Source organism: Muscardinus avellanarius, assembly GCF_963383645.1.
Source record: "Muscardinus avellanarius genome assembly, chromosome: 1".
In the NCBI taxonomy this organism is placed as follows: Eukaryota; Metazoa; Chordata; class Mammalia; order Rodentia; family Gliridae; genus Muscardinus; species Muscardinus avellanarius.
Window position 1 is genome coordinate 144,938,570 of NC_137786.1, and position 27,480 is coordinate 144,966,049.

Sequence of the window (27,480 nt, forward strand, 5' to 3'; positions counted from 1 at the left end):
CCCTACTATAAAACCCTATTAAGCTGGGAATGGTGATGCATGCTTGTAATCCTAGCATTTGGGAGGCTGAGACAGGAGGATCATGGTTCACAGCCAGCCTCAGCTACTTAGTAAGGCCCTCTGCAATTCAGTGAGACCCTCTTTCAAAATAAAGAATTAAAAAATAGGGCTGAGGGTATAGCTCAAAGGTAGAATGTTCCTGGATTCCATTCCCAGTATCATAAACAAAACAAAACAAAACCCTATTACAGCTGGGTGGGGTGGTACACACTTGTAATCCTAGTATTTGGGAGGCTGAGACAGGAGGCTCATGGCCAGACTAGCAATTTATGAGGCCCTCCACAACTTGGTGAGACCCTGTTTTGAAATAAAGGATAAAAATAGGGCTGGGGAGCCAGGCATGGTGGCGCACGCTTGTAATTCCCGCACTTGGGAAGCTGAGACAGGAGGATAGGGCAGGTTCGAAGCCAGGCTCCGCTGGCTTAGGAGACCCTATTTCCAAATTTAAAGAAATATAAAATAGGTCTGGGAACATAGCCCGGAGGTAGAAGGCCCCTGGGTTCCACCTCCAGTAACACACACACACACACATACACACACACACAAATAGGGCTGGGGGTATAGCTTGGAGGTAAGAATGCCCCTGGGTTCCATCCCAAGTACCCCTCCCCACACACGCAAACAAAGAACCCTTATTACAGTATTCCCCCTTGAATAAGATTCTGGCTTGCCATACTTTTGCAAATATCATAACTAATTTTTTCTTTAACAGCACGTATGTCAATCTACAAATTATTATGACCCCAAGAGAAAAGCACTATTCTACTGGACTTAAGAAACAGACCAGCCTGCTGCCAGCCTGTACAATACCCAAAGAAAGACTAAAATATGTACTCACTAAAAATACTAATGATAGCTGGAATTACCTTCATGTTTGTTAACAAATGAAGCAGTACCTAGTGAGCATGCAAAAACAAAAAGCAAATTTTGAGTACTGGGGATTGAACCCAGGGATGAGGGATATTCTATGCCCAAGATCCACCTCTAGCCCTTCTTATTTTTTTAAATATTTTATTGGTGCATTGTAGTCATACATATTAATGGGGTCCAAGATGGTAGAGGCATACATACACACCTCACTCATTTAGCCCTTTCTCAGTTCCCATCCCATTCCCTTTTTATTTTTTATTTTGAAACAAAGTCTCGTTAAATTGCTACTGCCAGCCTTGACCCTGTGATCCTCTCATTTCAGCTTCCCATGCACTGACTGGGATTATACGCATGTGCCACCACGGCTGGCTAAATCCTCAATTTTTAACATTTATCTTCTTTTCAGGAAAAGATCTTTGGTCTAAAAAAGATACAATAAACACTGGTATCCAAGAAAAGAAACCTCAAGTAGGTGGAGATTATAAGAATCCTCTAGCCACTAAATGAGCTAAGGCCCTGGGGTTCTTGAGAATTGCATGCTGAGTTCTTAGAGAATGTGAAAACTGTTATATTCACTTGGTGATCTGTGAGTCACTGAAGAATGGTCGAGGATCTTCAAAGACAAGACGGGCAAAAAGTAGTTTCCGTTAAAAAAAAGAAAAAGGAGGTGGGGAGCAGAGGATACATTTTGCAAAGCATATCAAACTTTCATCAGGACTCTAGAATGGATTAATAACTTTAAACGGGAAGTAGCTATTCTTAAGGGTTGGTCAGCAACAATCATCTGTGGGCTCCACTTCAAATGTACATCAAGTTGTACTGCAACACACCCGTGCCCATTTATATCATCTGCCACTGCAACAGCAGCACTGAATTGCCCTCAAAGTGCAAAACAGTAACTTCCTTTACCTTTACAGAAAAAAAAGGGCACCTCCCTACTTTTTGGTACTTGAGATTGAACTCTGATGTGTTTTACCTCTAAGCCACACCTGGCCTGTTTTTATGTTGTTGTTGTTTTATTTTGTTTTTAAACAGGGTTTTGCTAGGGTACTGAGACTGGCCTTGAACCTGCAATCATTCTGTCTCAGCCTCCCAAGTACTGGGATTACAGGGTCAGACATCACCTTTTTCTTTTCTGTTAAAACAAACAAACAAACAAACAAACAAACAAACAAACCAAAAAAAAAAAAACCCTATGCTAGCAGTTTTCATTGGCCCACTAAAAACAACTGCTATCAAATTATCCCCAATGTTTTGAGGTTACTGGATTGGTATATGGGCAAATAAATGTAGCTAAACTTTAGCAAGACACACAATAACCTCTGGATAAAATTCAGACATGAGATCTGAATCATATCAAAATTAGGGGAAGCCACAAATAGGGGATTAAGAAGGGCCTTCAGTTTCCTAAATTTATATTCTTAAGGTATTATATAGAATCCAGTCCACTATGTTTGGGTCTTATTGTAATGTCCTATCAAGTTTAACTGAGTATATTTGGAAGAGTCTGTAATTGTGAAAACTTTAAAAAACTTTACATACTACTGTTATTAATGACGTCTTTACAAAATTCCAGTGTAGAGGAATAGAAAGTGGCTTTGGAGGTAGATCTGGTTTGAATCCTAGCAACTGTATAAAGCTTTAAAAAATATTTAAACTTGTAAAACATTTGGAAAATACAAGATACGTAACCACTGAATATAAAACACGAGCTAAAGGCTAGTTACTAACATCCTTTTAACATATTATGCTCCTGAACTAGAATAATCTGAGAACAGAATTATAAAATTTAATCATCATAAGTCAGTTTTTGTTTGTTTGTTTTGCTGAGTCCATGTCCCAGGAATGTGAAATCACAAATGCAGAGAATACCTGAGGGATCTGAGGCAGTCAGTAAGGGTCTGGGTGAGGTTAGGACCTTGGTCGAGTAAGGGGACAGGAAGGAGAGATACCCTGGGTCTCTGGTGATAAGTTGGGTCCCTCCCCCACGTGATCTCCAGCGGGAACAGGAGGCAGAACCCTGGAAGCCAGAAGCAGAGATATTGCAAGACCCCAGGTGCCTCGAGACTCCAAACGACGTGAGACTACAGATGTTGTGAGAGAATAGCATGCCTATAAAATATCAGTGCCTCCAATCTACCACGTGACTTATCCGGCCGATCAGGACTATGCGCTACTCTCCAGATGCGTAGCCCATTGGTCCCTTCTCCGGAGGCCGGTGGAGGGTACCAGGGTTGGGGCCGAATAAAGCAGTGGTCTCTGATAAGCTGGTTGGTGTTTTTACCTCTCTCCTAAACTCCCTAACTTTATTTTCAACCTTTCATCTGGAACATGAAGATTTTTGGCAAGCAACACACTCTTTGTTGCTTTCTTTAAGATTAAGTATTTTATTATTAGTCCTATCTCAGACAAGAAACTTTAGCATTGAAAGGTTGGTTAGACAGTCTCTCAAAAAGCCAGCCTTAGCCGGGGGTGTGGTGGTACACATGTGTAATCACAGTACTTGGGATCACAGGTTCAAGGACAGTCTCATCAAGTAGTGAAATTCTCATCAACCTGGTGAGAGCCTGTTTGCAAATAAAAATAAAATAGAACTTGAAGTGTAACTCACAGGTAGAATACCCTTGGGTTCAATCCCCAGTGCCATACACATTCAAAAAAAAGCCCAAATAATTAAAGAATTAAAATCCACTTTTTGGGTACAATGGCACATGCCTGTAAATCCAGTACTTGGGAGGCTGAGAGAGGAGGATCAAAGGTTCAAGGCCAGCCTCAGCAACTTTGCAAGATCATGTTTAAAAAAAAATAAAAAGGGCTGGGGGTATAGCTCAGAGGTAGAATGTCCCCAGTTTTCAACTTAGGTACATAAAAAAATAAAAAATAAATAAATAAATAAATAAATCAGTTTTTTTTTTTTTTTTTTTGGTGGTACTGGGGTTCCTGGAAGCCCTTCTACCTCTGGGCTTCACTCCCAGACCCCCCCCCCTTTTTTTTTTTTGAAACAGGGTCTCTTAAGCCAGCAAGGCTGGCTCCGAACCAGCGCGATCCTCCTGTCTCAGCCTCCCAAACGCGGGGATTACATGCGTGGGCCACCACGCCCGGCAGTTTCTTTTTTTTAGCTGTAAATATTCTTATGTAACAGTTAAAAAATCCACAACACTGGCAACGCAAGACATTGGTGAGGTCGTGGCTCAACAAGAACCCTTATTCTTTCCTGGTAGGAATCCAAAATGGTGCTATTTGATAGCTTTTTTCAAACCTAAATATATTCTTACCATGAGATCCAGCAATTATGCCCCTTGGTATTCAAGCAAAGGAGCTGAAGACATATTGCCACACAAAAACTTGCACGCGAATATTTATAGCAGCTTTATTCCTAATTACCCAAACTTGGAAGCAGCCAGGATGTCTTTCAATAGATGAATGGATAAACAAACTGTGACACATTCACACAACAGAGTATTATTCAGCAATAAAAAGAAATGAGCTGTGAAGCCACAAAATGATATGAAGGAACCTTGAAAGCATGTTGCTAATTGAAAGAAGCCAATCTGAAAAGGCTACATACTATATGACCGTCAGAAAAGGCAAAACTTTGGGTACAGTAAAAATAAACACACTGAAACAAAAGTGGCTATCCATGGTTCAGAGGCAAAAACAAATAGGTAGAGGGCAGGGAATTTTTAGGGCAGTGAAAATATTCTATATGATACTGTAATGGAAGATACATGTCACTGTTCAATTTCACAGAATACATGACACAAAGAGTGACCCCTAATGTAAACTACTTACATTAATTTGTGTGTGTGTGTGTGTGTGTGTGTGTGTGCGCGCGCGCGCTAGTGGTTGAATCCATTTCTACCTCTGAGCTACATACACCCCAAGCCCTGCTTTATTTTTTTATTTTGAAACAGAGTCTAAGTTGTTCACAGCCTCACTAAATTGCTGAGGATGGCTTAGAACCTGTGATCCTCCTGTCTCGGCCTCCCAAGTACTTGGATTACAGGTGTGCACCACCACACTCAGCTGACTTACTTTTTAATGTTAAACTTAAATTAATAATATATTTATATTGGCTCTTTAGTTGGAAATTTTATGGTACTGGGGTTGGAACCCAGGGGCATTCTACATCCAAGCTACACCCCCAGTCCTATTTTTTATTCTTTATTTTGAAAGTCACTGAGTTGCAGAAGGCCTTACTAAGTAGGTGAGGCTGTCCACAAACCGCAATCCTCATCTCAGCCTCCCAAATGCTGGGATTACAAGCATGCGCCAACATGCCCAGCTTGGTTATCATATATTAATGACCCTATGATGTATCAGACCTGGCTTTCTTTTCATTCTCATTAGATCTTCACAATAACCTTGTAATTAAGGATTATTTTCCTTTGACAGACTTAGAAAACTGAGGGGCAGGGAGATAAGTAACCTGCCCAGGGCCCAGAGCTTGTAAAAGGAAGTTAAAATTCAAACGCAGGTCTGTCTGATGCTGAACCTACTATTTCCTCCACAAGGCCAAGTAGCCTACATTTGTTCTAGATTTAATTTCACAAAACTCATCCCTCTCATGTGGCCAAGTTTATAATAAAACAGCACATATATCAATATTCCAAAACTACATGCAAGGATACACATGGGCAAGGCATCCACAGAATTCCATGCAATTCATTCAATAAACGTGGTATTTGTTGGTATTTTCACATATGTACACAAAGTCAACGATAGTAATTCCTTCAATGCACCTCATTAACTTAGAGCAAAGTAGTAGGGCAACTACTTTTATCATACAGATGCTTGTGAGATCATATTGCCAGGACCAGATTAAGCTTAAATCCCTTCTGTTTACTCATAGTCAAAGGCAAAAGGGTAAAGACCTGGTATTGTGTTTCCATGTATAGGGAAGTAGGTCTTACCTAGCATGCAGGTCTTAATTGGACCTAGGTCTTAATTAGCTTAATTTTTTTTAGAATTTCTTCTCTGATTCTTATGAAAACTTAACCCACAAAAACTTGCAGGCTGGAGAGGAGTGGAGGGAATGATATAACAAGAGCATGACTCTCACTGGTACCTGCCAAGGATGGAGAGTGCCCAGCGCCACAGGGACTCCAGATAATGGAGGAGAAACCTCAATGGGGCCAGGGAGGTTGTCTAGGGGAAGGGGAGGGGGAGGGGAGGCTCACTGAAGGAATTACTATCATCGACTTTGTGTACATATGTGAGAATACCAAGGTCAACTTCAGTACTCTGTATGGGGCAGGGGGTGTCAGGAGGATTAAGTGTGGGGCATCCAGTGCTGTGTGCATGTATGTCACTGTCAACAAAACATATCATGATGTGAGACTATAATGCACCAATAAAAGCATATTTTAAAAAAAGAAAGAGTACTCACTGTTAAACAGCATACTTTAAATAAATGACATGTGAATTAAATACATTACAAACAGATTCAAATGCCCTCTGTAACCTGGAAACTTCATTCTCTGGACTGCAAGGGCATGGTAGTCACAACCACTATACCAAGGCAGGAATGCTCCCAGTGCCAGGTGATACAACTGTGGCCAGGGCATCAGAAGGAAGAAAGATCTGCTGGGAAAATCTGTCAGCTTCTCTCTACCGTGTGCCATGTGTATATGAATACAATGTAGTAGGGTGAAGGCTAAATGTACAAGGATATAAGAGATACTAGTAAGGACACTAGCAAGCAGCTCCAATAATTTAGTTATAAAATGGCATCTGAAATCATGGAGATGAAACTTGATTTTAGAAGAGACTGTGCTGCCAGAAGGTGTCATGGTGTTTTACACTAGAGCCTCTAACTTGATTAGAGATTTGTGAGTCTGTGCATGTTGTGTTATGAAACAGAGGTTCAACATCACCATACAACCTACTCAGAAATCTAACAAAAGCCATGACAGGGGACTGCTTGAAGAAAGCACATTTTCTTTATTGGTACATGTATGCTGATTTTCAACCACTTGCCTTTTTTTTTTCTTTCTCTTTTGGAATGCAAAAGGAAGATTAGGTAAAACTGCCAACAGCTGCCAAGATGAAGGTGGGTGTCTGGAGGTGGAGAGCAGCAAATACTCCCTCACACAGAGACCCTGGGCTGTCTTAATCACATGCTGCTAAATTGGACGCGGAAAGTCACCGTAGAGTGAGAGTTCAGCCCCTTAGTGCTCAGTCTGGGCCTCTGTATAAAACTCTCTTTGTATTCAAATCAATAAATGTAGCTTGAACTTCTTCCTAAGTAACTAGAGCTAATAATAAATGGGCATGTAGACATCTAAATTATTCTCAGGTATCTCTCTATACGTATTCTTAAGTACTGGCACATTGTTATCCAATTTTTTTTGTACCCAAAACTTTTCCCCTTGTAAATTAAGTTATAAGGCCATGTCAAAAGTCTTAATGAACATAAATGATATACATTTAAACTATACTTGGTGCATTTATGTTCAATAAAAATTTAAAAAAAATAAAGGGGAAAAAGAAAAAAATTAAAATTATAAACAGTGAATTATAAAAAAAAAGTCTTAATGAAGATTAATTACTGTGGTACATTCCATAAAATCCTTCTATTTTCCTTTTGATGGTGCAGGCATACAGAAGCAGTAGTGAGGATGTATCATGTCTTTAATGTCTCTTTTCTAGCTGCTCAGAGCTAAAAACAGATTTGTAAAAACAGTTTAGTCTAAGAAAAGATTGATTGGCTCAGGGATCATTATAAACATAACTGCAAGAAGAGAGGTGGGGGAAATGTCCTCCTAGATCAGAATTCTAATAATGAGCAAAGGTTGGGGGTGGTGAGAAGGCAGAGAACTGCACGCCTCATCTCAGCACGTCAGATAGATTTCCTTCTGTAAAATATGCCTGTATCATTTGGGTTTGGCATAAAAATGCCCCTCCTTTCTCAGCTCATAAACCTATCTGTGAATTTGAGGGTGAATACCCCTTTTTCCAGACAGATGCATGGCTGTATTTATGCTGCATGCACATAACAGAAATCGGTGCATGCAATTTGAACACAGTCAAGATCCCCCTAAAGCTCATCGGTAGAGCCCGGGTTAAGAAACCCTGCTCTGCAGTAGTTTAGGAGACATATGATTTCTCTTTTCTCAGAATAAAAACATTTTAAACTCTATCCAAGTTGGGTTTAGTCTTAGTATTTTCTTTCCACTACTAATCTGCATGTAGAACATTTTGTGCTCCCCGGAAACACATCAGCTTTTCTCTCAAACTACTTTCACTGATTAGTTTTCAATATTCAAGATCATCACCCACCCAAGCATGTCCCCAGCGTTCCAGCTATCTGGCAAAATTAAGTTTTATAGTTTAGTCTTATTCTTCATTAGTCCTTCAAATGACTTCTAAAGTGAGAAAATCCAGTTGTCAACAAAGTTGCTCATTAAAGAACTCTTACTGGCAAAACCAAAATAAAACCAAACCAAGAACCTATGCATGTATACAACTAAAATTCTAAAGGAGGAGGTTGATGAGGAAATTATGGTGTTACAAAGTGATAAAACACATGTTATGCAGGCATTAGACATGAATGCTTTCTACATGAGATAATGCGAAATGAGAGTCGTCTCAAAGTCTCAGTGTAAACAAAGCTGCCATGCACCAGAGTGGAGGCTGCAGCCAAGAGAGCTCTAAGAACGAGGGTGCTGGATCTGGGCTTCATGGCATCCTGAGCCATTCACCCATCTTCTTGGAGAGTCTGGCATCTCTGAAGAAGGACAAATTCACAACTGCCACTGAGTGACAGTTTTAGAACCTGTGACTAAATCACAGACTACAAGGCACAGAGTAAAATGGCTTGCGAGGAAAATCAAGAGTAGTTTCCTAAACCCCAAATTTTTCATACTAGGTCTTCCCCATTCTAGCCACCACCCTAGAAAATAATATACTTTCTTCTTCAATGTGTTTTAGGAACTTCCTTAACAGTTTCCAATCAAGTAAGATTACCCTTCTCATCCTCAACTCAACAATCTACCTTGAACGTTTCTCTAAATATTCTTCTTGCTTTCAAATGTTTCTTTCACAGATAAGAAGAGATGAACAAAAATTCTCTTGAAACAGCAAGGCATTTTAGAATCGGAAATAAATCTCATGAAGTTACAAATACTAAAAGGAAAGAACTGTGCAGAGGTATAGCTCAGTGAAATGCTTCCCATGCCTGTGCAAGGCCCTGGGTTCAATCTGCAATACATGTACACACACACACACACACACACGTACACACGCACACACACAAACACCAAATAAAACAAAAGGAAAGAAGACTCAGAATGAATTCATTAGGCTGAACCTAAAACCTTTCTTTATCTGCCATCCACAAGGAGACTGAAGCAAGCAGAAGTTCAACTAAATGGGAACTGCAGTCATTTTTTCTCAGTACAATCACTTAGACTGCATAAGAAAATGTTCATTCTTTTTGCAGTACTAGGAATGGAAACCAGGGGCATTCTGCCTCAAAGCTATACCCTCCGCCCTATTTTAGTCTTTATTTTGAAAAGGGTCTCACTAAGTTGTGGAGGGCCTCACTAAGTAGCCACAAATCCAAGGTCCTCCTGTCTCAGCCTTCCATGTACTAGGATTACAAGCATGCACCACCACAGCCAGCTAGAGAAAGCTCTTTCAAAAAGAATCATCCGTTATATTCAGCAGCAATTATTCCACTAATATTTATATAAAAAAATGTGCCATACCCAGCACCAACCAAAATTAGTTAAAAAGGAAATGGAAATGGTTTCTGTACTTTCCTTCCCCAGATTTCATCTTTGACTCACACATACTTATTTTCCAAGTGAAAAGTCTTACACATAGTAGGAAGACCACTGGAAAGTCTTGAAAAATTAGATGCTGGCCAAAACTTATTAAAGAGATGCCACAGAAATACTAGGAGAAACCAGGAAGACGCAAGCAGTTCGCCCACTTTATATAAGAGATAATTTATAAAGTCAGACAAGTTTATGCAAAAAAAAAAACTACTTTAGATGTTTTTAAAAACAAATCCCCCAAATCCAAGCAAAAAAACAGACATACAGATAAAAACAAACAAACAAAAAACCGTGATCAGTCTATTGATCAGGATCATGTAAAAACAGGTAAAAAGAATGCTAATTATTTCAGTCGTGGATCCTTTTACCTGTAGAATAAAAGATATCAATCCACAAACAATTATCTACATAGACATTATGTCTAAATTATGAAAACAGCCTAAAAACAATTAGAACTGTGACTGGCCTTAGGCTACCTAGAACAAACACCCTATTTTACAATGGTTTTCATATAAAGCAACCCACCTTACTCAGAGGCCACATTATGCAAAACAAATGTGGGTACCAGATAGTAAGAATCTAACCACCCTCCATTTGAAAAAAGGTTAAAAAGGTTAAGATTATAAACACTATTCTGGTCTGGGAGTGTAGCCCAGAGGTAGAAGCGCTTCCAGGAACCCCAGTACCACCAAAAAAAAAAAAAAAAAAACCCAAAAACGAAGATTATAAACACTATAAACACCAAGAACTCAATTTGATTAGATAATGAATATGTGGAACATCCAGCTCTTTCTTTTTCACTATATTCACTAATCTGAAATTTTTCACATCATTATCAATTCATACAAAGATGGCCCCAAATATGATAAATGTTACTAGACACACAAAAATTAATCTTATACTACATGTTTGTAGCCAAACCCAAACCTCTTAGCTTATGAAGCATTGCTAAAAGGCACTCTCTTAAGGAAAGAAAAGATAACTGGAACATAGAGATACCCTTGCTTCACTTCAACAGCTGTACCCTAAGCTCCCCTGCTTGATTATGGTTAACTTACTTCAGGTTTAGTTTACACACTCTATTCTGGAAGCTCTTCCTCATCCACCAGGCACAGGTGAGGCCCCTTACTTATGTGTTCTATATACGCCTTTTCCACTGCCTTCCCAGGAACACAAATCAGAGCATGCATCCACTATCCTGTTTTGTAATTGTGTGCGTAGCTCTCTGTAATCCCCTCTCTGATTACTACTGAAATAAAAGCTCTGTAGAAAAGCAAGAAAGGTACTTTGTTCGTTTAATGTTTTATGTTCTGTACCTGTACTCAATATATCTGGCACCTGACAGGCCTTAAAACATTCTTAGTTGAAAGAATGTATACAGAAATATGACAACCAGAGACAAACCGATTAGGTGAGCACTTCTACTTCTAAAGTAAAGAGAAAGTGGTTTAAATTATACAGAAGGTTCTTACTCCAGTTCTTCCCACCACAAATAGAATCTATTAAAATATTTTAATTTTATTTATAAAAGCAGTATATTATATGGACTATTTGACATAAAAATCATTTATTAATCCAAACACAACTTCAATAGTTGAAGTCTTTTTCTCCCCCAAAAGATACACTTGTCCATCAAAATATATTTGAAACAAGAACACATGATCTGTGTAGTTCTAGTAGACCAATGATTTGTATGATGTCAATTAAAGTCTGCTAAAATAAATTATTGAGGCTTTCTACCTACCTCTGAGCTACACTCTAGCCCTTTTTAGTTATACTCTTCTGTTTTGAAACTGGGTCTCACTACGTTGTTGAGAACCGTACTATGTTGCTGAGGTTGGCCTTGAACCTGTGGTTCTTCTGTCTCAGTCTCCTAAGTACTAGATTAGAGGTATGACACCACCTCTGGCTTTTGTCTCTATTTTAATAGTAATAACAAAAACAAACCCTAACATCTATAACTCTACCTATATTAATTTTACAATTCCAAAGGACAAAAGGATGAAGACACAGAGTAAAACATAACATGTACCACTTTTTAAGATAATGATAAGAAAAGAACAAGCTCTCCCTTCTATTCCTGTTGTCAAAATGCAAGCACCAAAGCCTAGAGCCTCAGAGGGAATGTGGACATTTGGCTATAACTCCATCTATATGATGGGTAGATTATTCCCAGCCCAGTTCAGAGCTCTGAGTTTGAGGATAGACAGAGCTATTCATGGCTGCATTCTCAAAGCTCCTTAAAAGGAACTCAAGGTCATAATTTTGTCACCGAGACCATGAAATAAGCAAGAGATTTCTGTCATACTAGCTTAAAAGGAGCTGAATCTTGTACAATAGAATCCCTTTGGAATCTCAGTGCTAGAGATGACAATGTTGATACTCCACAGAGGGTTGAAGGTGGTTGAAATTTTACTGTAGCCGTGCACTAAGCAAAGAAAAGGGCAGAAGTACGAACTTTTAAAAACTCTATCAAACCTCCCTGAGGAGGAATTATTGACCCCAGACTCAGACATTCTCCACTAAATCTGTCTCTCCACTGCCTATTTCCTACTAACAAAGTGTCTTTCCTTGTAGAGAGACAAAAGTGTTATTCATACTCAATATTTATGAGTGTCAACAAAGTGAAAGAAATACCCAGAGGAAACTTTAAATGAAACTAGTTAGTTCAGGATAGCTATTTTCTAATTGGTATATGTCTAGTCCTATAAGAAAAAACTTATCTCTGGAAACATTAAGTTTATACCCAGACTTATACTCCTGGGAGAATGATGCTGACTGAGGATGAAGCATGAGCTGCTGATACAATTACTAAGTGGAGGGTAGATGAAAGCACAGCAAAATAAACCTGTGGAAATGCCACGCGGACCTTCTAAAGCCAGCACCACAAAGTCTTAGTGCATTGCCAGGCTCATAAGAGGCAAAGAAAAAGAAAAGGTAGCCAAACTATACTAGTGTTGTTGTAAAGAATAATAGATTCTACAATAGATAGCCTTCTGAATAGTTTTTATTTATCCAAAACAATTTTGGGTTTGATTTATATACATCTTGATTCACTGCCATTGAAGTAATTAATTTTAAGAAATTGTCTGAAACTGTACATCAGAGTCAATTTATTTAAGTTGTGTAACTCAGGTATTTTGCTATAGCAATATAAATGAGTACCACAAGTGGACAACCAGGGTCTAGCGGAAGCTATTCTATAGACAGTACATGGATCCAGGTCTTCAAGAAAATAACATTAAATTTGCTTTCAAGCATTTTACTGACATACCTCTCCTAAAGCCAGAGTATCCTGCATACCTGTTTGGGGTAATAGAAGTAGGGAACTTGTTTTGATGAGCAAATAGCACAGATCTGTTCCTAACTTTTACTGTGATCATGGATATAAATTAGTTCATTCCTTAAAGCTTTGTTTTTTTTTTTTTTCTTCTGTAAGAAAAGGGAGTTTGGATTAGATGATCTGTGCTCATAGACCAAAAAAAAAAAAAAAAAAAAAAGGTAGCTAACCCTTAAATATACTAAGAAAATAAACTCCATGTTAATAAAATCCCTTTTGTTGATATTCTCTTCAATAAAGGAACATGTCTTCAGCCTGAGAAAAACAGACCAATTTTAATGCAGAATTAAAAACCGTGCCTTAAAATTGTTTTAATTTTTATGCAATGCTTAATGATTTTCCATCTGAACCCTTGTCTCCAAGCTATTAGGACCAATTACATAGCCTCTTATAATTATACTTGTCTTTTAAAACTCTATAAATCTCTATTAATTAAATCTCAGTTAATTACACAAATATTTCAGGCCCTCTCTGTGCCAATAACATTAATACTGAGGGTGGGAATAGAGGCTGGATGTTGATACATAAAAAAGTAACATGTAAAGATAGAATTTCTAGCTATAAAATATTTGCAGGCTAATTAATAGGATGAAACAGGTGAAGCCATTAGGTAACAAATTATATTAACTAGGTATACTAGGGAAAATAACAGTATTAGGGTATGAAATGACAGAACTACAACATGGAATGTTTGCACTAGCAAATGAAGGATGACCGAGAAAATACCATAAAAAGTGTTAAGAAAAACCCCACATAAATCAGATGCAGACCTGCTGACATCCTCTTAATGGCTTCAAAGGTTGATTCTACCTTTTAAAGGAATGTTATTAGAGCCAATTAATGCTCCTCCAGAGAGTTGAATTACACAAAAAAATCTGGGAGTTAATGACTTAAACTCATGTGTTAGTCAAACCACATCTATCAAAATAGAGACCCCATAAACCACTCTTAAAGAAAGACACACACATAAGAAGCAAGAGGCAGCCAAACAGACCATCCCAATAGTTCATCTAGGTTGCAGACACATGCAACAAGGAACTCTTTGAAACAGTGTCTGTATTTACTTTTAGAAGTCAGTTTCTAAAAATTAAGAACAATGCTTAAACCTAAATCATTTAATTCTCAAGATATAAACATTTGCCTAATTTCTAAATCCTAATAAAACGATTTTTACCTGTGGTGTCTTTGTGGTAGTAAAGCTATTATGTCTACTAGCTAGAATTTAAAAATGATATGAAGCTAATTTGTTCACTGCCTAACTGTCATCATGCACTTCAAATTTCTGACGTCACCTGGTCAGACTGCATTTTGGATAGGTTAATGTTCCCATTACCAAACAATTCTATGTTTAAATGAGCATGATATTAAAATAAAAAGTAACTCAGCCGGGTATGGGGGCGCACGCTTATAATCCCAGCACTTGAGAGGCTGAGACAGGAGGATCACACAGGTTCGAAGCCACCCTCAGCTACTTAGTGAGGCTCTCAGCAACTTAGTGAGACCCTGTTTCCAAGTAAAATTAAAAAAAAAAAAAAATAGGTCTGGGAGTGTAGCCCGGGGGTAAAAAGCCCCTGGGTTCCATCTCCAGTACCACGAAAAAAGAAAAAAAAAGTAACTTAATGTCTCCCTATATAATTTTCTCACAAGAGAATAATCTTTTTGAGAACTGTTCTTGCTTAAAATCAAATTATAGCTGGGCATGGTGGCACACACTTGTAATCCCAGCGCTTAGGAGGCTGAGACAGGAGGATTGCACAGGTTCGAAGCCAGCCTCAGCTACTTAGTGAGACCCTGTTTACAAATAAAGTATAAACTAGGTCTGAGAGTATAGCCAGGAAGTAGAAAGCCTCTGGGTCCCACCCCCGGTACCACCAAAAATAAAATAAATAAAATAAAATAATAAAATAAAATAAAACAAAAAAATAAAATAAATAAAAAATAAAATAAAATATTATGGTTCTCTATGGTCTTTTTGTGCAACTCCACATTCTCTGGGCTAGCATGTAAGGGGATGCATCAAGCTACATTGCATCTTCCTTTCAAGAATATTAACTTTATCTGTCATAAGTATATAATGGTTTAGATCATCCACAAAGTTTAACATTTTCAACTTTTTGTTTGTTTTGTTCTTGTTTTTGTTTTCTGCAGTACTGGGGATGGAACCCAGGGGCATGCTACCTCCGAGCTACATCCCCATCTTTTAAATCAGTATAATATTAACACAAAGCACTCTGAAAAGAAATGCTGAGCAAGTCCTACTGCCACTCAGTTCATTACATTTCATTTACTTTTGGCAAGGTGGTAAAGAGATAATATTAAATAAACAGACTTTAAATTGAAAGAATTTGTTAAGAGTTGTTTACCTGTAAGTTCTCCATTATTTTATTTATTTAATATAAAAATATAAAAGTATAACTTCTCCTTTTCAAAATTCAGAGGCAATTTTTAATAGCATTCTCAATATAGTTCTTTGAAAGTCAAATTAAGTCTTACCTGTTTATACATACTCTAATTGATCAATTTCTTAAGCAAAAGAACTCAAAAAGAGATGAGAAAAAATAAAAAATGAAAAAGAAAACATGACCTATTTATCATTCTTTTATGTTAAATAAAATATATGTATATACATGTGTATATATATTTTATATATAAAAAGATGCCCTTGGTGGAATCCAGAGGCATTCTACTACAGAGCTACAACCCCAGTCCTATTTTTATTCTTTATTTGGAAACAAGGTAAATAGCTGAGGGTGTGAACCTGTGATTCTCCTGTCTCAGCCTCCCAAGTACTGGGATTACAAGCATGTGTCACCACACCCAGCTTGTTAAATATTTTTTTAAAGTACCAAAATGATCAGAAGAACATGAGATAGCTGTAAAATGACCTACAGGCAAAATAAGAAACAGTAGGATTTTCTAGGATACTAATGATAAAAATAAAATCTCTTGGAATAATATTGACAATAATGTGTCTTAGATTATTAAAAGGAGAAGCTTCATGAGTATAAAGTAGGTACTTAATGATTTCAATGGTAAAACATACCTCGTCTTATTTTCAACATCTTCACTCTCTGATTCTTCAGAGCTTCTGTACTTATCTGGATCTGGAAGTGTGCTTGGATCAAATCCACCATCATCATCATCACTCCAATCCAGAAAGGCTTCCTCTTCATCTCTGGCCTAAGAAAACACAAGAAAAAATGTGATTTAAGATGTAAGCTAGTAAATAACCAAATTTTATTTCTAGACCCAAATATGCACCCCTCTAATTGACATCGTTACATACAAGTCTTCTATTCAGATGAAGGCTCCTACTTGGCTTCCATAGCTAAAATCATTTGCAAAAAGTAAGAAAATCTCTATCATTTCAAAAATAAAATATTATGCAGAAAGTCTCTTAAATTCAATCAGGGGAAATTATCAATTTAACAAATTATTCCCATGTAACACAATTGTCAAAGTTATTTTAGTCCTCCTATCCACACACAAAAGTATCACGACTACCAAAAATAGTGGGTGAAAATATTAAAAAATAAGAAAAGTGAGTGTACAGTAAGATTTGTCTGATTTTTATGCCCATAAAATTATAATTCTTAAAAACAATCAGATGTGTAACAAGTTTACTTATAATGAGTGGTCTTTGAAATTCAACTACAAGGTCACTAAAACACTGGGGGAGAGGAGAACAGAAAAGATGGGGAAAGCATCCCTTGGGAAAGGGATGCATGAAAGAAGCCAGGTCTATCTAGTTTCACTGAAGTTGGTAGGTGGGCTTTTAATTTTTCTTTTTGCTTTCTCATGATTACTTCTGTCAAAAAACAAACTAATAGAATAGTAAACTTACTACATATTTACGTTACTGAACATCAATTGCACCAAATTTATTTCTGGCAGATTGATTTTGTCACCTAGTAGATAATTATTGCTACATACACTGAACATGAAATTATGAGTAGGAATTAAATTTTCAATGTTTGGAAGAAAGTTTCTCTCAGTAGATCTTAAGTTTCCAAGTTTGGAAAAGTTTTCCTCAGCATCTTGATAATTCTTCATATCAAGTAAGACAAACCTCAATAACTGATTTCAACTGATAAATGTTCTTTCCTAGAAACGGAATCACAACTCAAAATAGCATTGCAATCAACTGTGCAGGCAAGGATAGAAGTCCTCTAGCACTTTTTGAAGAGCTCTCCCTGATGACCTCTAGATTTAGCAAAAGGAGGAAGAAGGAGGCAAGAATTAATCATCACTGCAAAAGTCCCTACTGCTTTCTTGATAAAGTTCCCCCCAAAAATAAAAAGTCTGGAAACAAATATCAGACAGGGAAGAAAAAGTTGTCATTAGAAGCAAAAAGCAGTGCACCTACAGTATAATATACCATATACTTCAAAATAAAGATATCAACAAAAATTGAATGTCATCATATACTCAAGAACACTCATCTCCTAGGCTACAAGATATTTCCAATTTTCTAGTCTGCTGCTCTTAAAAGAAATGTGCTGCTATCTAAAGGTAGTGGTAGAGCAGACTCAAAAACATTCTCAAACTTCTTGGTTTCAGGGCACCTTCACACTTAGAATGACTGAGGATCCAAAAAAGCTTTTGTAAATATGAAGAATATATACTGATGTTTACTGTATTAGAAATTGAAACTAAGAATAGAAGATTCAAAAACAAATCCAGACACTTATAGCCAAGTGATTTTTTACAAAGGGGCCAAAAATATACTGGAAAAAAAGATAGCCTCTTCAACAAACTGTTTTGGCAAAACTGATTTATCTATATGTAGAAAAATGGAAATAAATCTCATTTTCTTAAACCGCACAAGAGTCAACTCAAGAAGGATTAAAGACCTAAAAATCAGACCAGAGACTTTGCAGTTATTTGAAGAGGGCAGAAGACCAGCATTCCAAAATACAGGCATGGGTAAAAATTTCCTCAACAAGACCCCAAATTAAAACAAGGATTAATACATGGGATTGCATTAAACTGAAGAACTGTGCAGCAAAGGAAACAATTATTAAGAACCTCAAGTGAGAAGTGACAGAATGAGAACTTTGTCAGCTACTCCTATGATAGAGGACTAATATCTAGAATATATAAAGAATTCAAGAAACTTACCTCTAAAAAATAAATAACCCAATCAAAAAATGAGCAAGTGAACTAAATACACATCTCACAAAAGAAATACAAGTGGCCAATAAATATGAAAAATTGTGTGACATCATTAGCAGAGAGATGCAAATCTAAACACCCTTGAGAGTTCACCTAACCCAAATTAGAATGGCAATCATTAAAAACAAAAACAACAACAAATGATGGTGAAGATGTGAAGAAGTAGGAATTCTGACACAATGTTGGTGGGACTGCAAATTAGTGAAATCACTTTGGAAAATAGTATAGTAAGATCTCAGAAGAATGGGAATGGACCTATCATATGATCCAGCAGTACAACTCCCAGATACCTATTCAAAAGAACTGAAACCTGACTACCAAAGTAATGCATTCATATCTAGGGTTTTTTTTATTGTTTGTTTTGTTTTGTTTTGTTTTTTGTGGTACTGGGGGTGGAACCCAGAGGCTTTTCTACCTCCGGGCTATACTCCCAGACCTATTTTTATACTTTATTTGGAAACAGGGTCTCAACTAAGTTGCTGAGAGCTTCACTAAGTAGCTGAGACTGGCTTCGAACCTATGCAATCCTCCTGTCTCAGCCTCCTAAGCGCTGGGATTACAAGCGTGCGCCACCACACACAGCTCATATCTATGTTTAATGCATCATTTATGATCATCAAACTATGTAATCATCTGAGGTGTCCATCAGTAAATGAATGGATTACAAAATTATGGAATGTATACACAATGGAATTCTATTTAGCAAAAAACAAAAAAAGAAAAAGAAAAAGAACTATGTCATTTGCAGGGAAATGGATGGATTGGGGGAAAATTCTTCTACATGAGTCTGGTCAGTTACATAAAGTGAAAGGTCAGATGTTCTCCCTCATATGCAGAAGCTAGGGAGAAAGTGAGACATAGAATAGACTCCAGACAAAGGACAAGAAACCTTAGTAGATAGAATGAAGGAGGGGACCTAACAGGGAGATGGGGAAGGGAAGGAAGAACCTTTGAAGAGAAAAATACCTCAGTGGACATGACATACATATACAAACTTTTCAAAGCCAAGCATAGTGCTGAGAACAGGAAACTGAGGAGGGAGAAGGAGTTGGGTGGGAAGTGGGAGAAGGCTCAATGAGTACTGTGTGCATGTATGCCTCTATCACCCTGAATTTCATCAAAATGTATGATTACAATGCACCAATAAATATTAAAACTAAGAATTTCAAAAAGAATGCCTTCATCTAATAAAAACTCATTGTGTTAATGTAAAAATATTTATAAAAAATTATAATTTTGAAAACTCAAGAACACTGATTCAGATTCTTGCAAGTCTCTAATGTTTGGTTTAAAAGAAGGTGGTTGAATTTTCCAATCTGCCTCGGAATTCAATATGTTCCAATATTTTGCTCTGATTAAAGTACAAGAAAAGCTGGCCTCTCACAGGTAGTTGGGAAAAGGGAACTCTTTTATAGTATTTTCAAATAACTGCAGTTATTTTTTTAATGCCACAATGAACCCTGGTGAGTAGTTTTTAAAGAGTAGTTTAAATGTGGAATCTGAAAGCACATTTATGAACCTTTTGTTTTATGTTACATTAAAATCTATGGGGCTCATTTTGTACTTTGAGTACAAAGTAGCCAGTTACTGATTTGGTAACATCGTGCATTGGTCACTTGGAAATTTTTTCATAGAATTATGCAGATCCTCCTTATGTGGACCTTGAAAACAATCTTTTTAAAAGCCACATTTGTTAGCACCACCAAAATAATTTTTTAATTTTTTATTTTTTATTCATACATTATAGTCATACATCTTAATGGAGCACAAGGTGGTAGAAGCACCAAAATCATTTTTAAAAGCCTTTTTAAGTACTGGGAAACTTTTGATGATTACAAGTGTTTCAAAACCAAGTACTGTATTGGTGAATAACTTTGTCTTAAAATGTAAACATTTATCAACAACAACAAAAACTTTCAGCTGTATTTTTTTTTAAGTGTAAGCAACAAATATCATTTTCCTCTGGCTGCTTTAAAATAATGCTTCTGTTTATCTTAACAGATGGACTCTGAGGTATCTAGAAATGAGTTTCTCTGTATTTATCCTTCTTGGGGTTCCATGAGCTTATTGGATCAGTAAGTTAATCTATTCACTTAATTTGGTAAGCTTCTAGCCATCATTTCTTCACATTTGTGTACTCCTTTCTCACTTCTACTCCTACAGTTGTATACACACGTATATTAGACTGTTTCACAGGTCTCTTGGGTTCTATTAATTTTTCTTTAATCTTTTTTTCCTGTTATTGGAACAAACCTATTTGGATCTTCAGGTTTGCTCTTCCTCTTCCTTTTTTTCTGATATTTCCAAGCTTCTTTTGAGCCAATTTAGCAAATTAATTTTAGGAATTATACTTTATATCTCTAATATTTATATCTATGTATATACATATATGTATATATGTGTATAAATGTGTTTATATATGTATATATATGTGTGTGTATATACTTATATATAATCACTCTATATTGAGATTACTTGTTCATTAACTGACATATTTTTCTTTAATCCTTTTTATTTATTTTTATAAACTTTAATTGGCAGTGTAATTTTATATCATAATGAGGTTTGAAATGATAGAACACAACCCCTGGTGTATCTCCTTATAGATCCCACTTCTCTCCTTACTCTTGGCTACACATGTTGAGATTGGTACTGACAACATCTTAAATGTACATAGCTTATTTGAACTGTTTCCTTCATCAAGTCCCCTGTTCCCCATCCCCATCTCCCTCTGCAAATCCCTTTTCACTGTTCTACTGGTCTATCCATTTATCCAAAGACCCCCTTGTTTGCCACTTTCTCTTTACATTACATGTATGAAAGATAACATATGACTCTTCATTTTCCCTTTACTTTAGATATATTTAAAATAACCTGCTTTGAAGTCTTTGTTAAGTTTCAGTCTGGGCTATCATCAATTTCTACTGACTACTTTCTTCTTGGATATGGATAATATTTTCCATTTTATTTCATACCTAATATTTTTGCAGACAAGTGGATATTGTAGATAACATATTAAGTACATATTCTGTCCTGTTTTCTGGGGATTGAATTTAATTCTAATGGGCAGTAACCTTGTCTGGATTAAAACTGCATTTTATTCCATGGTGTGTAGCTGTTTATTTTGGTTTTTATAGCTTCTACCGCTGCTTTGTTAGGATGGTTTCCCCTGGTCTCTCCTAAGCTTGTGAAATGTGGCACTTATCCAAGGCTTTTGGTAGAGTTGTTCTTACCTTCTCTGTTGCTTTTGTGGATCCCCCTAATCTCCAGCTCTTCTGCTGGCTTTCAGACCTATCTGTACTCCAATGCTTAAAGTACTTTATTCAACTATATTTACACCTAATACATTTAACAAGGCCTTTTGGACATTAATTACAAACCAAGTAGACTTCATAACATAAATACAATTTAATTAAATAAGATAAATGAATTGCAAAGTAAAGCTTGGTATAAATATTTTACTTTCCATTGTGAGAGCTCACTTATTTATATGTTAATCAGAATGAATTTACTGTCAAATGGATAAAGTATTATTTGTATTTTTGTTAATATCATTCTCTTGCAATCAACAATATTATCAAGGCCTTTTTATTTCTCGACCTGTAAGATGACAGCACTATTGATGACATCCCATACTGTCTGTGCCACATTACGCTCAACTCACGACAATGACAAATGAATTTAAGATGGCAATGATTCTTTTCAGAAACACAATTTCAAACTACTACTATCATTATCAAAAGACATTTAGGTATTAATACTTCTTGTCTTTTGGACCATTCTTTGAATGGTTGGAAATATATAACTACAAAATGTATAATACTTTTATTATGACAAGTATACTGTGACTCTAATGCCTTTATTTTAATATACACACACTCACCTATGACAACAAGGCAGGAGTAAAAGTCATATGTGAAAAATTGTTACCATAATGGAAAACATTCAGGATAAAAGTGCTATGGTTAGCTTTCTGGTAAGGTTTAATTTAGATGTATTCTCTTTCTAGCCATATTCAACAGCAAAGAAAATATATTTTCTGGCTGATCTGTCTCTATGATTTTATGAATCATTTAAAAGATAGCTTACAAATATAGCACTATTCTCATTTTCATCTCCTTTTTGGATGATTTTCATGAAGACAACACTTACCAGATCTCAACTGGTTGTGATACACCTATGTTATCTACCAACTCACAACTAGTTGTGAAATGTCACTGAGTTAGGATATCACCCTCAACAGAACCTGCATCTACTGGCATCTTTGATATTGGACTTCTAGTCTCTAGAATTGTGAGAAGTGTTCATTGTAACTGAATGAACTATTCTTTATCAATCCACGGTAATTTAACATTGAAGCCCAGAATTAATTAGATAGGAACATAATACATTTAAGAGAATCAAAGTTGGGCATGGTGGCGCACGCTTGTAATCCCAGCACTCAGGAGACCGTTAGCGGCCAGCCTCAGCTAGAGAGAGAGAGAGAGAGAGAGAGAGAGAGAGAGAGAGAGAGAGAGAGAGAGAGAGAGAAAAGACAGAAATGCCTTCAACAAATATATTTTAAACAGCTATTATATAAGTTAGATTTACCTCTTGGTTTTAGGGATAGAACAGTGAACAAGATAATGTCCCTTCCCTGAAAATGAGATCGGCTATTCTAAGATAGTTACCCACATAAGCATAATAATTGAAGCTAGGCTCTGCCACTTTTGGGGAGCAGCCAATCAAGAATGAACCAGTTCCACGGGTCCTGATAGATGCCTAACATTTGACAGTAGTTTTCAACTTATAATACTCCTAAATACATAGCTGACTGAGTATAGATCCAGGCTGTTAACATGCCTTTCTTCTCTTCAACTGCTTCAGAATGGAAACCCAAACCTCTTTCCTTCCAGTCCCATGCCATCATGCACCCTCTCCTCACTCCTCATTGGGGGGTGAGTTCATCTAGGGTCTTTTTCACATAGAGATAGGATCATCTCTATGAACCGACTATTCACAGAACAGTGTTTCAGGATCTCTATGGAAATGACTTCACTTAGAACAGAAATGAGTTTCCCTAAAATAGTGATTTGGAGGACTCATTTATAAATAGGGCAGGTGAAAATATCCATAAAAGAACTGTCAGCTGGCCAGCTTCTACTTTGCTTTTGGTTCTGATGATGAAAAAACACAGGTAAGAAGTATCATTCTCCTATTACACATTTACAAAGTACTTTGACATACCTTATCACACTTGATCATCAAATCCCATGGAACAGAAAAGATTTATTGCTCCTATTTTTCAAATTAAGAAACTGTGATTCAGGTGATTAAATTACTTCACCAGTCACACAAACCTGGACATCAGCTAGGCTTTGTTCTATATAACCTTGAAACTCAAAATTTCATCCTTAAAGTTCTGCACTTGTTCCTTGTACAACAGTTTTTCAGTACAAGCATATTTTATAAGCTTCATAAAACATATGGGTGCTTACTGTGTCACCTTGTACATTTCCATCTCTACTTTAATTACATTTGTCTTGCAGCTTGTATTTTCTCTTGTCTAGAATACTGTACCAGTATCCTAAAGGATCTCCCTGCAAATATTCTTCTCATTCTGTTCACCCCAATTCTGTACTAAAACTGGGAAATTTTATGTAAATTTCAATTCTGAGCACATCTATTACTGGCTCTCAGTATATTTTCTTCCAGGTCCTAGAACAAGTCAAGTTTCCTTTTGCCTCTAAGCCTTTACACATGCTCTTTCTCTACTGGAACATTCTTTTGCTGCATGTTGCCTGGTGCTTTCTTATATTAAATATATGATCTCTTCCACAGTATTTCTTCAATTTCCTAAGGCCAAATGGGTGCCCAACAATTCTGACACCAACTACACAGAGTTAGCACATACTCCACAGGTCAAGAGCCCAGCCCCACAACACTGCCACCGCATCAGATATGAGTCCCTAAGCTATTCATACTTCTGCCAGGCAGATTACAAGTTCAGAGATTCCCACAACTCCCTCACCAGGGGCTATAATTCTCTAAAACTATTCATAGTCCAAGAAAGCACTTTATTTGTGATCACTGCTAAAGACACAAGAGATGCACAAGATAAGATGTGAGATGGGGTCTGGGGTATAGATTCGGTAGTACAGCAATTGTCTAGTATGTGCAAAGACCTGAATTTGATCCCCAGACTCTAAAAAGAGAAAAAAAAAATGTTGCTCATTGGTAGAATGTTTCCTTAGCATGCATAAGGCCTTAAGTTCAATGTGCTAAATCACCAAAGGGGTGGGAGTTGTGGAGTGGTGTGAGCACAGAGCTTCCATGACGTTTCTGGGTGGGCCACATACCCAGCACATAAATGTGTCTACCAATGTAAAACGTTCTTTGAATCTTGGTGTTCTAGGGTTTTTATAAATCAACCTCTGACTAGAAAATTAAGCTAAAAGTGTTCATCCCCAAACCATGTCTTAGGTTTTTCTGGGGATCAGCTCCCATCCTAAAACTATCTAGGGACCCCCACCCAAGTTACCTTATTAGCATAAATTCAAGTATGCTACACAGGGGCTCCTTAGGGGTAATACGAGACACTCCCATTATTCAGGAAGTGTCAATGGCTGCTGAGCTCTGTGCCAGCGATGTGAACAAAGACCAAGTTCTATACACAGTAAGTTTCATGAAAATAGAGGTCATATCCAGTTATCAGTTAAAATCAACAAAAAACACAATGTGGGTTCTCAATAAATTGTTATTTAGTGTGTCAAATGTTAAAGTGAGATACATGATATCAATAAACAAATTGTTAGCTGGGCATGGCGGTACATCCCTATAATTCCAGTACTTGGAAGGCTGAGATAGGAGGATCACAGGTTCTTGGCCAGACATAGCAATTTAGCAAAGCCTTCAGCAACTTAGTAAGATCTTGTTTTAAAATAAAAAGTAAAATAGGGCTGGAGGTGGAGGTGTAGCTCAGAAGTAGAATGCCCCAAGGCTCAATCTCTAGCCACAAGCAAGTAAATAAATAAATAAATACACATTTTATTTGCTATAATCTATATAGTTACATACAATACCTCACATAAACTTATTTCCTTTCTGGTGAAATAAGTAACACAATAATGTATAAATATTTTTGCTTTAATCAATTAATTAATTTTTTGTGTGGTACTGGGGATTTGAACCTAGGGGCAGTCCTAAATACTATACTGCTTATTTATTAGTATATGATGAGAAGGTAAATACTATTATTGATAAAGGCATAACACTAGTTAAATTAACAAATCTCACCAATTAAAATCTGACCATAACATATTTATTGGTAATTGCCAACCACTTAGATTATTAGATTTTCAACCATAAAATAAAATTTATAGTATCGATGTAATAAGGAAGCTTTGAAGTTTCTAAATTAATTGCAGGGCTTAGAAAATATGCAGTAAGCATCTTAATGGAAAAAATTAGTAATCAATGAAAAGTAAAAGTTTGATAATGCCTAAGAAACAAGTAATAAGTTATGGTTAAAATTTCCCTGTAGAAGATCACTGAATGAAACTTCTTTTAAGGATCTGCACACACATTGAGGACTTACACACAAAGAACTTGGTTATTTCTATACATATGACACTGAATCAAGTTCTTGATGCTAACACTAATAAGATACACATTTCACACATTTCCTTCAGATTGAATTCATACTTATTTCTTGAGTGCTTAGTATGTTTAGCCCTGTAATTACGGGGTGTGCAAAAGTGAATGAGTAAGAAGCCTGCCTTTAAAAATAGTTTAAATTTTATAATACTACATAAATAATGTTTTGAAAGGCAAAAAGGAAAGCTGTGTAAGACTTCTAATAGCAAATCTACAAATAACTGAAAGAGACTAGTATTTTTGTTGCAGTATTGAATGAGAAATCGGAATATAAAAAACTCACTTAAAACTTTTTCTCATGAATGGAAAGGTCTAATTTCCATTTCTCAATAAGTTTATTGTCCTATATGTTTCTACCAAAGGTATTAATTAGTCTTGGATAAAAAATAGTATTTCAAATGCCATACTGACAACATAAATAATTCTTATTTTTATTTTTATTTATTTTTTTGGCGGGTTTGGGATGGAACCCAGGGGCATTTGACCTCCGAGCTACACCCCTTCGCCTGTTTTTTATTCTTTATTTTGAAACAGGGTCTCACTAAGTTGCAGAGGGCCTCACTAAGTAGCTGAGGCTGTCTCCGCGAACTGTGATCCCCCAGTCTCAGCCTCCCAAGTGCTGGGATTACAAGCGTACGCCACCATGCCCAGCTTAAAGAATTCTTATTAGTGTGGTCATATGACAGTCATCCCATCAAGGATCCTCAGTCACTTCAATGGTATGAAAAGATTGTATTCTTGTCAAAGGTATGTTTTGGTGGTATGATCTAAAACAGTTTATACAGTTGACTCCCCTTAACCATGGTTTACTGCAGTCCAAAAAATATTAAGCAGAACACTCCAGAAATGACTCATATATTTTAAATTATATACCATTCTGAGTAATATGCTAAAACGTCATATCATTCTGCTCCTTTTGGCCCAAGATGTGAACTACCCTTTGGTCAAGTGTATCTCCACATAGTGATGCTGGCAATTCAGATATGCCATAGAGAAGTTATGTTTCCTTTTAACTGGGAAGTGAAAGTACAGTAACTATTTTGAGAGAGAAACCACATTTGTATAACTTTCATCACAACATAACTTTTCTATTACTAGCTATTATTAGTCTCTTATTGTGCCTAATTTATCAAGTAGACTTTATCATAGGTATACATGTATAAGAGAACTATCCATAATTCTAGGCACTCATGGGTCTTAGAATGAATCAATCTCAAATAAGAGGGAACTACTGTAATTGTGTTCTTATAATGCCAAGTATTGTTTAATAGGATTCTATTGTAATTATGAAAACTGCATTTTGCCACCTAAAAATATTACTTAGTTTAACCAAGATTATATACTTAACTATGCCCAATGGAGACAACTGCTTACATATTACACATAAAGAGAATACATACCCACCTTGCTCCTCATAAAAAGAATATGGATATTCATGCTACAATGATAAAGTTTGTGTATAGTTCATATCTTAGTTAAATTCACTCAGCACTAGCACTTAAATGAAAGGTGTGTACAAATAGAGAATTCATAGTATTAAGAGAGAATAGGAGAAAAATTTCAGAACTTACAGCCCTGAAAAGCAACAACTGGTCTTGAACCACATTCACATTTATA

At 36.6% G+C, this 27,480-nt stretch overlaps 1 protein-coding gene across 1 annotated transcript in view; it reads right to left on the reverse strand.

Annotated features, from left to right (window-relative positions):
* Window positions 1-27,480, reverse strand: part of DDX10 (DEAD-box helicase 10) — a gene marked incomplete at its 3' end in the record, with an annotated part of 271,866 nt that overhangs the window by 9,596 nt on the left and 234,790 nt on the right. The window contains exon 17 of the mRNA XM_080716047.1: window positions 16,097-16,233. Within this exon, the coding sequence (XP_080572173.1) occupies window positions 16,097-16,233 (137 nt within the window). The remainder of the gene's footprint in view (window positions 1-16,096; window positions 16,234-27,480) is intronic.